General features: G+C 61.6%; 1 protein-coding gene across 1 annotated transcript in view; it reads right to left on the reverse strand.

Annotated features, from left to right (window-relative positions):
• NHERF2 (NHERF family PDZ scaffold protein 2) overlaps window positions 1-16,913 on the reverse strand; it is a 34,200-nt gene extending 17,287 nt beyond the window's left edge. Inside the window, exons 1-2 of the mRNA XM_035563470.1 lie at window positions 16,461-16,913; window positions 11,350-11,607 (exon numbers count right to left, since the gene is read on the reverse strand). Coding sequence (XP_035419363.1) covers window positions 11,350-11,607; window positions 16,461-16,670 — 468 coding nt within the window. The 5' untranslated portion in view covers window positions 16,671-16,913. The remainder of the gene's footprint in view (window positions 1-11,349; window positions 11,608-16,460) is intronic.

Here is a 16,913-nt window from a genome sequence, read left to right on the forward strand (position 1 = left end):
CTGGCGTTCAGGCAGACGCAGGCAGCGAGGGAAGCTCGCTCGCCTCTCCCCAGCGCATGCATTCCCACCCCCGGCAGGGCTGCAGCCAGGACCGGCACCACGCGCTTGGCTGGAGCAGGGGAGCAGCTGGCCCCGGAGGGAAACGGAGGGAGGCAGGGCAGGAGAGAGAGAAAACGCCACGTGCATGTGTTTGCTTTGAGAGAGACAACTTTTCCAGCGCGATCTGCCAAGGGAACTCGCAGCCGGGAAGCCCGCGTGCAGGGGGAGAGCAGCTATAGGACAACACAGGGCAGCAACGCGGTCCTCACGGGCTGGGGTTTGTCCACCAGGAAAAACAAGGGATCTGCCTGCTGGAAGCAGAGGCAGCCCACAGAGCCCGAGGGAGCTGCTTGCCTGTACGTGGGAGGGAAGGAGGCAAGGTGGTCGCTCTGTGCAGGGCTCCAGCTGCTGGGAAGGGGGAAAAGTCCTTCCCACGCCCGCCACGAACCTCTCCAGGGCGAGGGAAGGGATTGCTGCTGGGCCACGGGGAGGCAGAGGCTGGGAACAGCCTCCCAGGGGCAGGTGACTCCCATGGAGCTGCCCAAGCCGAGTGCTGGCAGCCCCTGGGGGGGACGTGCCCTGCTCTGTCCCAAAGCAGAGGCACCACTGCCAGCCTTGGTGGCACATCCCGGCGTCCCCAGCACCTCTCCAAGGGCAGGCCCTGGAGCCCAAGCCACGGCTCCTCCACAGCGCAGGGCTCGGAGCGCACCCTGCGTGTGAGCTCGCGCTTGCTTACAGAGAGCTTACAGCCTGTGAGCCCGGGACAGCGGGGTCTCTGGCCATAGCCACCCCCATAAAACCACCGACCACGCGGTATCAGCCTGCCCTTTGGACTCTTCAGCTTCTTGCTGAGGCCAAGCCTTGAGCAATCACCAAATCACTCATTAATGCTGGCTCCCTTAACTGCCTTCATTAATCCCAGCCACCGGCAGGAACCCAGGACCCCAGCCGTACCGGCTTTGTGCTCCCGCTGCAGCGGGGTCGCCAGGTGCCACTGTGATGTCCCCAGCCCCACGCCAGCAGCTGCAGCGGCCTCCACCACCACTGCCCCATGGTGACCAGCTTGGCACCGTGGCTGCTCAGGGGAACCCTCCTGGAGACGGGGGTGCTCCCATGCAATGCACTGGGGAGCCCCAGGGGCTCATTGCAATGGAAGGGTCACCATGTAGGGCAGGCAGTGACCCACATCCCACGGGGCCAGCGCCAGCCTCCTAAAGCCCCCCAGGAGCTGCCTGGAAAGCCTGACTTCCCGAGGCAGGGAGCAGCAATGGGCAGGGCAGTAAATAACCCACAGCCCTGCAGAAAGCGGGCTGATGGCTGAGCTGTGTGACATGGGGTGGGAGAGCCCGAGAGCCCCCAGTCCCTGCCCAGAGCCCACACAGCCTCCCCAGCCCTGGACAAAAAGGCAAAGGCGGGTCACGGGGACTATTTTAGACTTGCAGAGCCCAACAAAGCACACACAAAGAGGCAGAGACCCCCCCAAGCCATCACAGTGGCCCTTCGGGGCTGTCCCCTCCGCTCTGCCACCGAGCTCACCCCGTGCCCAAGCGTGGGGCTGGTGGATGCGAAGGAGCTGGGCAGGACGAGCTGATGCCGCGGGCTCACGGTCACACTGCACGCTGCTGTGTGCCTCCCAGCAGTGCTCCCCAGCACGGGGACACGTCCACACCTCCCTGCCCGGCCCCCGCCGGTGTAGCAGGGAGAACAGGCGCTGCTCTGTGAGCCCACCGCGCCGGGGAGCATCGGGGACCGGGGAAGTTCAATAGTTTACTACCAATATTTGTCTTGGCCGAGCAGCAGAGCTTTCGGGAGGAAACGGGGAGGGGGGAGGGCTCCCAACATCCTCTGCATTCCTTATAATGAAAGTAAAGGCAGTGCTGTGGCACCCGTGCCTGGGGTTAACTAAATGTAAGGCCTTTTTTATTTCAAGACCCTGCAATAAAATATCCAGGGGGGCAACTTTCAGCAACCAGAAGGGAGTGAGGCACCTCACTATTGGCCCTCAATGGGACATGCAAACTACCCCCACCTCCCAAGCCCTGCAACTCAAAGCTTTTACACAAAATCTGCCCTGGGCACACCACCTGGAGCTGATGGCTCCACCGGAGGCTCTCCTTCACATCCGTAAACTCAGCCTCTTTCCAAAATGCCAGTGCCGGCTCCATCCCATAACACTGCTGGAAATCACGGGATCCAACCAGGACCTGGTGCACCGAGGAACAGAGCTACTTCCCACACAGCTGCGGTGCTCAGCTCAAAATCCGCAGATTTTAAACCCAGCTCCCCAAACCGGGACGGCCGCAGATGCCCCTTGCTTGCCACAGGCTGCAGGAAGCCACACGTTTATCTCCGCCGGGGCGGCCAAACGGCACGGCCGTGCTGGGGCAGATAAGGGCAGCGCTAGCAAAGCCCCACGTAGCGACCAGCGGTGCAGGGCACATGCAACGTGGCCACAGGGAACCCCCCCGATAACCGCTGGAGCCAGCGCAGGGCTGCGGCTGCAGGCACCGATAACCCCAGGGGAGGTGAGCACGCGGCCAGGCGCTCTCAGCACCCCGGTGTTTGCCCCCGTGCCGATGCCCGTCCCCCTTTCTGAAGACCCCCAAAATCCTGCAGGCCGTCCCCACGGGAAGAGCTGAAAAGAAACAGAAAGCCCGAGGCAGCAAGAAAAACAGCCGCCCTGGGAAGCCCTGGGCTGGTGGAGAGAGGGGTCTGGGTGCCAGGAAGGCCCAGCAGCCGCTGCAAGGAGCGGCACAAGGCACTTTTTATTCCTGCTTTTGAGCTGCCCCAAGCACCCCTCAGCACAAGGCGGGTCTCCTGCGTACCCCATCCCTGGGGCAGACCCAGCCCCGATATCAAGGCAAGCCCTGTCCTCATAAACAGCTTCCAGGCAAGAGCGGGGAACTTTTCCAGGCAAAGCAGACCGTTCATCCTTCTTAGAACTAATTAGGGCTTGTCTTAATTAAATCCCACTAACCATGAACAACCGCAGGGCCAGAATTAACTGCTTTACCTGGGATGCCCTCTGGCCGCTCACGCGGGACGGTCAGCCCAGAGCGAGCCAGCAGGTGCTGCAGACAGGGAGTGCTGCCCATGCTGGGCACAGGGGACAAGGTGGGAGCAGCCTGGGCTTAGTCGAGGTGACCGAAGCCCCACAAACCAGACCCAGCACCCGGGGGATGGCACAGCCACATCCCCTTCCCTGGTGGCCACAGAGCACCTCGGGGCAGGAGGTTAACCTGCAGGGCAGCGAGCAGGGATTAGCTCGCCCGCCGCCTTTTGTGCTACTCATTTCTTTAAGGGGATTAGTCCCTGTAAGTCCATAAGAGGGTTTTAATGACATAACACCGCGGGGACTCCGCCGGGTCCCTGCAGGCAGTGAGCTTTGCTTAACGGGATTTGCAGCAGACAGCACTGAAGGTCTGTATCCCGACCCCACCAATTCGCTGCTGCCCCCGCGCCCCGTTCCCTTCATCCGCCCACTTCCAGATGCTTTCCCACAGGTACGCGCAGCCAGGGCTCGAGTGGCAGCAGTACCAGCCACGGGGCAGCACAGGGCACAGCTCAGTGCCGTGTCCCTGTGGAGGGGAAGAGTCCCAAAGCCACTGCTGCAGCACCAGCACCCGTAGGAAGCCACCTTTCCCTTAGGGATAAAGCTACGTTGAGTTTGGCTTTCCTGGAGTCACTGCTGACAGATACCTACATTTACTCATAACAGACTTGTGCAAGGCTTTAGTGGGAAGAGAGATATTTGGCCAAAAAAACGCAGCTCCAAGTCTGGTCATGGTTTAAGCGTACACAGCAGTCGAACCAAAACACTCAGGAGTGCAGGCAAGAGCAGCAATGAAATTAAATTACAATGTGGAACTTGCCAGAAATAATTATGTCTACAAGTTGGGTTTTAATTCCTTACTTATAGAAACCTGTGGACCTGGAGAAGCCCTTTGCTGATTAAGAGTTTAATTTTTCTCGCTCATATCCCAGCCTGGAGCCTCCCGAGACCACTGCCTGTAAAACGTCCATACCTAGAGACGGAGCCAAGGACTGGGAGCCAAACCTGGCTCTCTTCAGACCTTAATTTAGTGTGCCAAGCTCTCCTGTAATGCTGGGCAAGCCACTCAACCGCTCAGTCTCCCTGCCCAAAGAGCAGGAAGGACACACATGGAGCGAGGCAACGCCACAGCCATCGCATCTCACTTGTGTGCTATTACAGCTGCAATCAGTGCGGGGATACTGCCTTGCGGATTAAAGAGAGCTCTTTAAAAGCTCGTTTGGAAGCCGCGTGTGCCCGCCCGACAGCTGGAAGCTGCGGCCCCTTCCCTTCCAGCCCAGGAATGTGCGCCGTGAAGGCAGCGCGCACACCGCACGCTCGCTCCGTGCGCTCCCACTCCCCGTGAGCACTGCTGTAACCCCGGCACCTCACCCTGTGCCAGAGCTGCCCCACGCCTGCTGCCACCTCCAGTCCCTGGCCATTTTTCAGTCCCCCACACTGGCTCTGCCCAGGGCATCGCCCACGGCAGCACCAGGGCTGGAGCCAAGCGCCTCCAGGCCCAGCCACCTTGCACCGGGCACCAGGCGCAATCCTGGATAGAGACGACTGGAACCATGTGGTTCCCGCATTAATTTGGGTCTTGGGAATAAAGAACACAAAACAAAAGCCACATTGTTTTAAGGTGAGAAAGCTAAAGCGCTCAACACTTCAGAGCTTTACAGAAAGAAAAGCATTTTCTTATGAAAACCGACGTTTTTGCACCTGAAAACAAACTCATCACAAAAACCATCACAAAAAAAAAAATTATCAAGTTTGACCCATAGATTTCCAACCCTGTGGCTGAAGCCACCCATGAGCTGCTGCATCCCATCACAGCCGCCCCGCAGGAGCTGCAGCCCAGCCCTACGACAGGACCACGAGCAACGCGCCGGGACAGAGCAAAGTCACGGCAGAGGCGCTGTGCAGCTGCCAGGGCACACGCAGAAGGTCCAGATCCTGCCAGATGATTTTTAATTTATTTGAAAGCATTTAATATTTGTACTATTGAACAGAACCATTAAACGGCTGGCGCAGAGCCCGCGAGGAGCAGGGCTGTTATTAAAGCAAGCTGCTCGAGCGCATCCCTGCGAGCAGAGGGGGGCCAGGGCTGGCTGCAGCAGAGCAAGCTGCAGTTTGAACTGCTCCCATTATCACTGGGGTTTTTTTAAATCATTTTGAGGGAAAGCTTTTGATTACCCAGGGATGCAGAAAGGAACATCATCGGCTGCAGTTCAACCCCTCCAACGCAGTGAGGTCACATCTCTTGGTGTTAGCAGTGTCATCGCTCTGCAGCCAGGCAATGGGCTGGGATGCAAACACAACCCACCAGGAGGTGGCAGGTCCCTGGGGGGTGACCCCACTGTCCCCTCACGAGGCCAAGCATCCCTCAGGAGCACGTGGCCCCAGGAACAAAGACCCTTGGCCGGGCGCAGCTCCTCCCGATGCTAATCTGCCTCCCGCTCCCTTCCACTTGCTTTGTGTTTCACTAAAAATATCCCACGGAGGAAGTTTCTGCTGCGGGGTGGATGCTCTCCTCCAGGGAGGGGCTTCCTGCACCACCCCACGTGAAAACACCCCCCGGCGAGCTCCTCGCTGGGACCCACGGCCCCGCCGAGCTGCAAGGGGGGCTCCCGCTCGCCCCTTCCCTCGGTCCCACAGCCCAGCTGCAGACCCTGGGTGCTTTGGGTGCTGGGACACAGCCACAGCCCGCAGGAAAGGAAGCATTTGACATCCAAATGTGTGCCCCCAACCCCTCCGTCTGTGAGGGACCAGGGTGCAGAGCCAGGGCTGACCCTGCCAAAGTGCAGCACGGAGAGCATCGCGCTGCCGTCTGCACCTTGCAGTGCTGGGGAGTGCCCCTGGGGTGGGAGGAGCAGGATGAGGCTCAGACCCCTGCTGAGAGCTGTGAGCACTGCGGGATCATCAAAACCTGGGGCTCCAGCAAATCCCACTGCACAGAACGTACTGCAATACCCGCCCAAAACTGATACCAAAACAAATAAAAGAAGTTAACAGACTGCTGGTACACAAGGAGGAGCAGACTTGTAGGCACAGGGCTAGGACTGCCCCTGTCTGCAGCAAGGCAATGGGACCAGAGCCCCCCAAACAGCACAGACCCCAAGATGCTGCACAGCCCTGCACCACAGAGAGCTGCAAGAAACGCATCCAGCTCCTGAAAGCCCCTGCAAAGGTACTCTGCAAAAACACAGGTTTCATCCTGCTCCTATTAAGAAAGCCCCAACGTCCAGGACCGTCAGAGAAACAGTCTGAAAGATTGATTATTTGTGCGCGTTTGGCCTATCCCCAATCCCCATCCCCAAGTCGCTGCAGCTGCTCCCGTGCCCCGGGTGCTGTCCTTGCACCGAGTCCACCCGGCCCGCGACACTCGATGCCGGCGAGCCCGGCGCTATCAATAATGCAGCGGGGTCAGCGCCAGCTCGGGGCCGCCGGCTTCCCCGCGGCTCAGCTGCACGCCAGCCTCTGCCTCTCGGACGGGATTAACGTGCTAATCCCAAAAGAAAGCCTGGCTTCAGCTCCTTGGGCTGGGCTCCAGCCGTGACAGAGCCCTTCGCCCATCCCGTGCACCCCGGGGTGCTGCCTCCCTGGCTCCTTTTGGGCACTTTCTCTTCTCCAGCAAGGGCAGGGGAAGCTGCGCTCCCATCCCAGACCCTCAGCTGGACACAGCAGAGCAGCACCCCAGCTGCTGTGGGCATCGCTGGGCAACAGCTCCAGTGCAGAAAGGGCTTCACAAAGGTTTTTAAGAAAAAAAAACAAGATAAGGTAGATGTATGCCTGCTCGGACAGCCAGGCTGGTGGCATACACAGGGCACCCTCCCGGCGCTCCCCTTTCCAAGCGGCACTGCTCAGCTCTGGGCGCTCCTGCTGCCAGGCTGCACCCCTGCACCTCGCCGGGCTGGGACTCGGCTGCAGCCTGAAGGGAACCCAAAGAGAAGGAAACCCACGACTACTGCAGTGTCCACAGAGATGCTGCAGGAAGAGCAGGGAACAGGGCCGGGATGCAGCCTCAGCTCCCCGGGTCCACGCTGGAGAGGTTTATCTGAGCCTTGATCCGTGCCTCAGCCCCAAGCAGGGGGAACCAGGGACTCGTCCTGCTGTCGCCTCTGGTCGCAGCCAGCCCCTGGGACCCGAGGAGCACAGGATGCTGCAGGGAAGTGTTTTAATTTAAAGCACGAATTTATTTATTTTTTTAAATTGCATAATTACTGCAGACATTTCTGCTCATGTTAGGTTTTATTACATCTTTGTGGTTATTCTACAAGCCCTAAATTTTGGGCCTCAACTGAGCTGGCAAAGCTCCCCAAAAACATCTGTCCCGAGTTATTCCTCTTCCAGCGCTCCGGCAGAAAGCTGGCGGCAGGAGATGTTGCAATGCGGAGTTTCATTTGCAACAGAAACAAAAGTTCTTATGCCTGACCCAAACAGAAGGGTAAATATTTACTGCCCCCATGTCAGCGCTGCCCCGCACCTGCGGGTCCCCGAGCCCACGCGCTCGGCCCTGCTCCTCCAGGACACGGCACGGCCGTCCCCAGGGCCCCGCTGCTGAGTGCGGGACGGGCCCATGGCACGCACCAGGCTCAGCGCCTGCTCGCTGTCACGAAGGGCCCCCCAGGGGGGTCGCCCATTTTCCTGCTCCCTTTATGGCTTGTGGTTCTTGCCAGGCTCAGGCAGGGGCCAAACAAAACCCGGCCACTGATTCCCCCACGTTAAAGTTCCTGGCACAGGAAAACAGGCTGCTTGAATCCAGAAGCTGCTAAACAAAGTGTGGGCTCATTTTCCAAAAGATGATAAATGACAGTCATCGCAGCCCCTTCACATCCCCAGCCCCCAAATCGTGCTTTGGTGTGACCGGAACAACAACACGGGAACTGCATCACCCCGAACGCCTCTCCAGGGCCTTGTTCTTGTTTCTCCTGCAAACACAGCTGGAGCACGGCGAGGTAGCAAGTCCCAACAGGAGCAAACCCCCAGGGACGCTGCTAACGAGCACATCGGACCTGCATGGCTGTAACGGGGACCCAGGCTCCGCTGGGCAGAGTCCCCCTGGGAGCAGCAGGGTGAGCCGAGCCATGGGCAGCCCCAGTCCCCAGCTGCCCGTGCCCCACAGCACACCGGCAGCCCGAGCATTTCACACCACCACTAACTGCGCCGTCCCAAAGGCACCTTGGCAATAAAAGCAGCTCACAGAGGAACGCAGCACCCGACGCACCTGAACAGCCCGAGCAGAGCTGGGAGCTGCACTGCCCTCCACCACAGGTTGCCCACTGACTCCAAAACCCCACAAGCCCTGGGAACAGGGGGACACAGGGACAAGGAAGCCCAGGGACAAGGAAGCAGCACCAGCACGGCACGTTCATGGGGCTCAGCCCTTCTGTCAGCACCGCTGAGCCTGGGTCGCACCTCACCTCCCCGCAGGAGGCATTGGAGTGGCCAGCTTTGTTTGCCTGCAGGGCAAATTGCATTGCAGATTCAAGGCAGGGATTTTAAAGACAAGACTTTCAGAATATTTGGGTACTCAGAGGTGTTCCCTCAAGCATGGGGGGCACAAACTGAGCTCAGAGCAGTAGGATGGGGCCGTGCAGACCCTGCTCCCAGAGCCACAAGTGTCCTGGTGCCGGGGACAGCAGCACTCCGATGGGCGCACGCTGCTGGCAGCCAGCCCTGCTCTCAGGGCAGGCAGCCTGATTTTAAATACATGCTGAATTATTCATCGCGCTACAGTGCTTGCTGGAGGCACAGGGTCCTGGACACCGGGTCGCTGCTGGGGCGTGCGTTAACCTCCCTGCCCAGAGCCACCGCCACTTCTCGCTCAGAAGTGGAAGGCGGCAGCAGGGGGAGGCCGGCAGGGCTCTGCCCACTGCATCGCCTCCCCACTGCCCACAGCTCAGGCACCCCGAGCTGCCAGATTTCCCTCCTCTTTCTTTCAGTTGCTCCTTGCTTTAGGCTGCACCGAACAACCTGGCTTCACATAAAGCATAGCTGCAGCCTTTACATGAACAAACGCCGCCAGTGCAGCCCCATCCTGCCCCAAGCATCAGCCCCGGTCCCCATGGCGGCAGGTCAAGGCCGTGGGTCTGCAGGAGGAGCAGAGCTACTATCTCTCCTCCTTCCCTGAACACCTCCAGGGAAGGACACAAAAGCACCAGACGAAGCCCAGCTTGTCCTGGTGTTGCTGAGCCCAGCACCACGTCCCTGCCAAATCTGGTTTAGGGGAGTCCCTAATGGGACCCCAGCTGCCATGGCCCCACAGCAGGGCCAACAGCCCGTCCCAAACCCAGCACCGGAGGGCTGAGTGCTGCAGGACACAGGGTGCAGCCATCACTGCCCTGGGCTCCAGCTGCTTCAGGACCCAGCAGGACGCCCACACCGCCCAGACCATGCTCCTGGGGCAGCTCTGCCTTGAAGCAGGCAGGACCACAAGGCCCAGGAGCCAGGTCCTGCAGCTCCAGCCACCCGCAGCCCCGGTGCAGAAGTGACCTTGGGCAGGACAGCCTGCAGCACACGGCTCTTCAAAGCGCTGCCGCAGGAGCGAAACAAATGCAGAGCTGCTGCAAGCACCCGATGGGCTTCAAACTGCTCGGCAGCCCCACGAACAGCCCCCGTCCCCATGGGTGGGCATCAGCCCCAGGACAGCCACCACTGCTGGGACGCCCCAGGGATGGCCTTGCCCCGGAGCAGCCCCATCCCGAGCTCCCCCCACAGCCCCATATGGCAAAGCCACTGCGGGTCCCTTTGTCCAGCTGGGGCACTGCATCTGCTGGATGCCAGCGCTGGCACCACCGGCCCCAAAGGCAGCCCCACGCTGTGTGCTCACCCTGGCCAAGTCCCACAGGTGCCCCCCCTCGCACCCCAGCCCACTCGGCTCTCCCTGTCCCACCCTCTCCTTGGAGGGAGCTGAAACCCAAAGGCCGGAAAGGACCGGCCCGTTCCCCGCGCCCGACTTCCCGTCAGCACAAACTGCTGGATTTCACCCAGCAAAAGAAACAGAGACAGGATAGGAAACCCCCAGCCCGGGAAGCCGTGCCCGGCCGCTCCCACCAGGCCCCATCCCCTCCCTCTGGCTGTCCCGGGGGAACAGAAGCCCCCACGGCGCTGACCTCCATCCTCACCCAGAGCTTCAAACAGCCTCACATCACGCAGCCTCCAGCCCGTCCTCCCCAGGAAGGGCGGCCCCCCCATGGCAGGCACACCCCTGCGGGATGCAGGCAGCCCCGGAGGGAAGGGCTGCAGGCAAGACCCCCCCACACACACACACACATCGCTGTGCCTCCTGCCCCACGCCGGCATCACGTCTCACTTCCACGGGGGGATTTCCACAGCTGGGGGGCTCCTGAGGACATGAAGCTGCTGAAGCTGAATTTGGGAGCGGGGAAAGCCTTGCCCCAAAGTCCCCCCCCAGCCCGGCCAGGGGCACAAGCCCCAGCTGGCGGCAGGAGGCTTGCACAGCCCCAGCTGCAGGCTTCACCCCTGGGTGACTCGGGTGGGTGCAGGATGGGGACAGCCAGCTGCACGGCGGTGGCAGTAATGTCTCGGTCCCATGCTGCTCCTGCCACGCTCGCACCCTGAGCGAGGAGGGTGCTGGGCCGAGCACGCTGCCTATCTGCGAGTGCAAGGCAGCGCCGTCACCGCCAGCCCAGCCCCAGCGGGGAGCCAGCCATGGAAACTGGACATCTTCCACCTCAAATTCTTTCATTTTTGGAAAGGAGTTTACCAATAAAAGGCACTTACTGCAGAATCACAGCCCAGATCCAGGCCACTTGAAAAAGAGCTAATTTCCTTCCTATTTAAGCAAAAAGCTGAGAACACATTCGACCAGATGTTCCCTCCCTCCTAGAAATAATGGAGGCAAAAGGGGCTGATTCACCAAGGGCAGCTCCACCAAGCCTCCAGTCCGTGCTGCCTGTCCCTGTGGGCCGGGGACACAGACCTTAGCCAGGCCCCATGGGACACTCGTCCCTAGGGCTGGGTGACCCCCCTGGTCCCCCTGCAGCCCCTGTGACCCTCTGGGAGCGCAGGGAGGGAGAGGCCAGCACAGCACCCAGCAGCCGATGCTGCTTCGAGCAGAGCGGATGAGGCCACGGGGCGGCTCACCCACAGCTCCAGGACACACCAGGAGACACACCAGGGTCCCCAGACCCAACAGCCACATCCAGAAGGTTTTTCTCAAGGGAAGCAAACAGTGCTCGGAGAGGGAGGTGCTCCCAGGGCAGCCGCATCCTGCCGCCCAGCCCCGCGCCCAGCACCACCAGCTCTGTGCTCACCTTCCTGCTGCCGTGCGAGGAGAAGCTGTGCGAGTGCCGCTGGAGGCTGCCCCCGCTCAGGTCCAGCTGCGGCTTCCAGACCTCCCCGTTGTCGCTGCCCACCGACTTGGTGGGCGAGACGCCGGAGCCCAGCAGGACCCCGCTGTGCACCATCTCCTCCGTGCACGTCAGGCGCAGGCTGCACAGGTACTCGTCCGTCTCCTTGTCCACCACGAGCAAGCGAGTCTCTGTCTCCACGGCTTTGATGCGCTGCACGACCTGCGGAGGAGGGAGGGAAACCAGTGAACAGAAACCCTGGGACACCCCACCTGGGGCAGGAGCTGCACCCAAGGACCCCCAGTCCTTGAAGCCCCTGCAGCTTCAGCCTTGCTACCACCTCCGCTGGTGATGGGGAGAGGGGCAGGTCTTTGGGGGGGGCCCAGGACGGCACATCTGCTGCCTGCAGCCCCAGGTGACAACAGTGACAACTCCTTCCAGCCCAACCCAAGGGACAAATCTGCCTGGGGCAGCTGCACGCACATCACCTGGCATCACCCCTCTGCCCAGAGGCCACACACTGCACACCGAGCATCACAGGTCCTGCTGCCTGGCTTTGTCCCTCGGAGGGGGAGCACCATCTGTCCCGCTACACAACCTGCCCCACACACCCCCCTTCCCTTTATCTGGGGCTTCCTTCTCTCCCCAAACCCAGGGGCACAGCGGAGAGCCAGGGTACCCAAGGAGGCCCCGCGAACCAGCGCACACACGCAGCGCCCCAGCTGCTTTGCGAGGCTCTCCCCTCCCCAGGAGGATTTACAAAAGAAACAACCTGATCTGCATTCATCCTCTCCTGCGCTACCGGACAGCGGAGATAAGAGAAACCAGCACCAGGAGCTGGGCCTGTCCCTGCTGGTATCCAGCTCCAGGCCCCGCTGAATAGGGGCCATTGTCCTCACACAGCCTCGCTTTTTTACATTTTTTTGTGACTGCAGCTCCTCTGAAAGGAGCTGGCGGTGTCAGCCCAGCGGGGAGGAAGGGGAGAGCCGGGCAGTTCGCACGTGGGAAAGTGGAGAGCTGCGCCCAGCAGCCCCGGAGGAGCCGGGCCTGGCACGTGAGGGGTACAACACAACGGGGTGGGAACGGGGCAAACCGAGGACAGGAGCAAGGGGCAGAGAAAGCCTCTGGGACTCCCTGCCAGCAGCCTCAGAGGACAGGCTCTGATGGGGCAAACACCTCCTCCTCCCTGCACGGCCTTCATCCCAGGGATGGGGATGGGTCCTGATGCTGCTCAGCAGCCGTCCCCAGCTGCAGGGGGCCGCTGGCCACCGCTCACTGCCCCGCAGACCCACACCGCCCCAGGCGTGCTGGGAAAGCCCCGAAGCAGTGCAGGCTTCCTTACAGCGCTCCTGCTCTGATCTAGGTCATGCCGGCCAGACACGCTGCAACCGCCAAGGTTAGAAGTGACAAATGAGCCTAATGTGCAATTAGCTAGCATTTATTTACTCCCCTGCAAGCTCCATTCAAGGTCAACAGACCCGGTATCTGCAAATGAAAAAAAAACAACCAAGAGGAAATTTATAGACTGCAGACAAGGCTGCCTGTCCTCAACAAACCGATCCACTGAGCGCTGAAGCCCTCCAGCCCTGCACCAGACGGCAGCTTGCCCAGGGCTCCCATCCATAACCAGCCTGAAGGGTGCTTCTCCGCCGAGCCCCAGAAAATCCATCTGCTCCTTTTCACATCTATTTATAAGCAACATCAGGCGACGCTGCTGACACCGACAAGGCAGCGCCTGAGCGAAGCCACTTCTCCAGAAGGGGATCTGGGAGCAGGCAGCCAGCACGCTGTGGCAGGAGAGGCAGCACCACGGAGCTGCCACCAGCGTGGGAGCTCAGTGGGGCTGGGAGCGGGGCCGGTCCCTGTAAGCACCACGTTCAGGGGAACTGCAGGTGCCAGCGCACGTTCCTCAAAGCTGCTGCACAGAGCAAAGCGTTCTCCTTTTTGGAAAGCCCCAGCGCTGCTGCTGGAGCTCAAGCACTGCACAAGCTGCACTACGCTCAGCTGCAGTCAGCACTGGGGGGCTCACAACACAAGACCCCCCCCCAACGAGCTCCCAGATCCTCCCAAACCAACTGCAGCCTCATGACAGCAGAAAAGAGACAGCAGAAGCACCCTGAGACACCGCAGGTGCCACAACACGCTGGCTATGGCACAGTGGCCCAGCTGCCCCCCAGCTCCACACAGGCACAGCAGCAGTGGAACAAGCGTCCTCCCGGCCCTGCTCTGGCACTGCCACAAGTGCTGAGGGCTGTGCTGGGACACAGAGCAGGCACAGATCCCCCCTCCATGCCAGAAGGTCTTGCCGTGACAAGCCACCTGAGCAGCGAGGTGCTTCGGAGATGGAGCAGAGGGGCTGAGAGCAGAGCAGCAACCAGGTGCAGAGCCCAGTAACCTACCCGCCTCCGAGCCATGGCCACCACCTCACTCGCAGCTTTTCTGAAGGCAACTCAGCCTCCCCGACACATCCGGACCTTCCCAGCGCTGCTCCCAGCCCCACATCCTCCGCGACTCCACCCAGACTGGCTCCCACCCCAGCTGCACCAGCACCAGCCTGGCAGAGCCCGCTGGGCCCGTCCACTCCAAGCAAACCCCAGCTGCCCGGGAAGGAGACCTGAGGAGCTGCCGGGATGGCACAGTTCCCCCCTCCTGCTCTGGATGTGATGCCTCCACCCTCACACAGCTCTGGCATCCCCAGGGGGGACCTGGAGGCTTTCCTGCACCGCCTTTTAACAGCACCCCTTGGTTGCCTTTGCACTCGCCCCACTGGTACAGACACTTGTAGAAGAAGGGTTCCCATCCGAGACCTCCCCACATACAGAGACCACCACGGCACGAGCTCCCCATGGAGCCCCATGACCAGGCACCGGGGCTGCTCCTGGCCACCAGCAGCACAGCTCCACCAGGAGCCCTTTGCTCCCACCAGCTGCCGGACACGCGTGTCTCGCGCACAGCCCCCAGCTCTGCCTGCCCTGGGACGTTTGCCATGCCATGCAATCAAAGCACAGCTTCTCCACGAGGCACAGCTGACCCAAGGCAGGCAGAGGCAGGCTGCCCAGAGCAGCTCCCCGCTGGGGCTGCAGGGCTCCAGACCAGCAGTACCCACTCGCGCACCCCGTACTCAGCACCCACTGGGTCTGGGCACTGCCTGAAGGCAGCACCCTGCTGCTCTGCCCACCCATGCACACCCACCGGGAGGAGACAAGCGAGCAGCCAGGACGCAGTTCTCATCCCAGATGGGAACAGGACGCCCTGAGAACACGTCCTGCCTTCGCTCCTTGGGGAAGGCTGTGGAAGCGGAGCACAGACGCAAATATCATCAACTTCAGCCCGAAACATAGTTGCACCAAATAGCAAGGCCTTGCGTGCTCCCGGCTCTGTCCTGCCACAGCTTCAGATGCATGTGGAGAAACACCACTCATCCAAGGACAGGGACTGTAACAGCACAAAGACGGGAGGCCACGGCGAGCCCGGCTGCTCTCAGCCATCCACAGGAGCCAACATCCAACCACCACAGCATCACCCATCCCAACACGTCAGTGCTGGGCATTTTGTTGGGGAAAGACTTCTCCCCAGCTGGGTTTTGAGGGAAGACAAAGGGCAATCCCAGAGCAGGTCCGGGGCAAGGCTGCTCCTGCCCGCACGCTCAGGCACTGACGACACCACAGTGGGAGCACTTCAGGACAGCGAGCTCCAGGACAGCCTGGGTGGGATGCTCCATCCATACTCCATCCCACCCCACAGCAGGCTCAATCCTGCCTCTGCCAGCTGGAAATGGAAGAAGGAAAATCTCTCCCGTTTCGCTTTACCTACAAGACCCCCCACACGTTTCAGAGATGTGCTGCTGTCTTGGCGTTGCTATCGCTCACTCCCCAGCGTCCGATTTTCAGCGGGGAGCTCTGCTGGCTTCCAGTGGGGGAAGAGCAGCCCAGCACTCTGCCCAGCTAGATCAAAGACATGGATCCTCCTTCAGTCACATTCAAGACAAACATCAACTTTTACACAGCTGGCTGATATCATCGAAACAAGCTAAATTAGCATGAGAGCCCCCCCAAGCCCACAGTGAAGAGCCCACAGGGCTTTCCCGGAGTCACCTAGACTGGCCATGATGCCCTGGAGGGCCTTGCCCTGAACACACCAACATCCATGCCAGCAGGGGAAACCCACACACCCCCAAGACACCACCGGGGCTGCAGCCTGCACCAGCCACGTCCCCGCTTGGCCCCGATAAAGCACTGGCAGCGGGTGCCAGGCGCGTGCTTTAAGTTACTACAACGCTACACCCCGCGGAGCCCTGCGGGCCACAAGGCAGATGGACACACTGGGTGCTGTGCCCCTGCGAGGGACAGCGGCTCCAGCCAGCCCGGAGCAGCCCCAAGCTCACCGCCTGTTTTCTGGACAGGGCTGTTTAAGAAACACGAGTTTTGATTTTATAAACAGAAGAGGACAAGGCCTGAAGCAGGCAGCTTCTGCAGCAGAACTGGAAAGCAGCTCGCTTGGATCCCCCCCCAGCTGCGGCCACGGCCTCACACCAGATATTATTCCCCTACGAGCTCTATCTCGCCTAAGCCAGTCAAACTGCGGAACGCCTGCGGAGCTTTATCAGTAGATTTTGAGGTATCCTCGTCCGCTCCGCGCTGCAGAAGGAGCTTGCCCAAAGTGGCCGAGGGAACGCGGAGCAGAGCCGGAAACACAGCCCGGCTCCCCCGGCTGCTTTTCGCCAAGGATTGCATAACGCGGCGGTGCCCGGCCGTGCCCCAGCACCTTCGCCGTCCCCCCCTCGCCCACCCGGCGGGCCGGGGGCACCCCTACCCCAGCCCTGCACGGCAGGGACACGGCCCGGACCCCCGGCTGCTCCGGGGGGGCGAGGGGCTGCATCCCCCCAGCAGATCTGGCCCGGCACCGGGGGGCACCCAGCGCGCCCCAGCCCCCCGGGACCCTCCCTTAGGGACATTTTGGGAGCACCCCCCCCCTCCTCCCGGCCCGGCCCGCTCGGGGAGGCCAGCACGGGGGTGGATGCCGGGCCCGGGGGGGGGAGTTGGAGAGGGGGGGCTGCGGGGGTCCCCTGCCCGGACCTGGTGGTGCGTCTCCTGCTCCACGTTGAGCCCGTTGACCTCCACGACGCGATCCCCGGCGCGCAGCCCCGCCGCCTCGGCGGGGGAGCCGGGCTCCACTTTGCGGATGAACTGCCCGCTCTTGCCCTTCTCGCCGTGCAGGTGGAAGCCGTAGCCGTTCTCCCCCTTCAGCATGTGGCACAGCCGCGGCTTCAGCTGGTCCTTGGCCATGGCCGGGGCCGGCGGAGCGGAGCGCGGAGCGGAGCGGGGCGGGGGCGGCCGCGGGGCCCTTTTTATGCGCGGCGCGGGGCGGGCGCGGGGCGGCGGGGAGCGGAGGGGCGGGACGGGGCCGGCAGCGGGGCCGGGGCCGGCTCGGGGGCTGGGGTTTGGGCTGCGACCGGGGCTGGGATTGGGGCTGGGATTGGGGCCGGGGCCGGGGCGCTGCGCAGCGCGGCCATGCTGCGCGCTGCCCGC

Source organism: Cygnus atratus, chromosome 15 (assembly GCF_013377495.2).
Source record: "Cygnus atratus isolate AKBS03 ecotype Queensland, Australia chromosome 15, CAtr_DNAZoo_HiC_assembly, whole genome shotgun sequence".
In the NCBI taxonomy this organism is placed as follows: domain Eukaryota; kingdom Metazoa; phylum Chordata; class Aves; order Anseriformes; family Anatidae; genus Cygnus; species Cygnus atratus.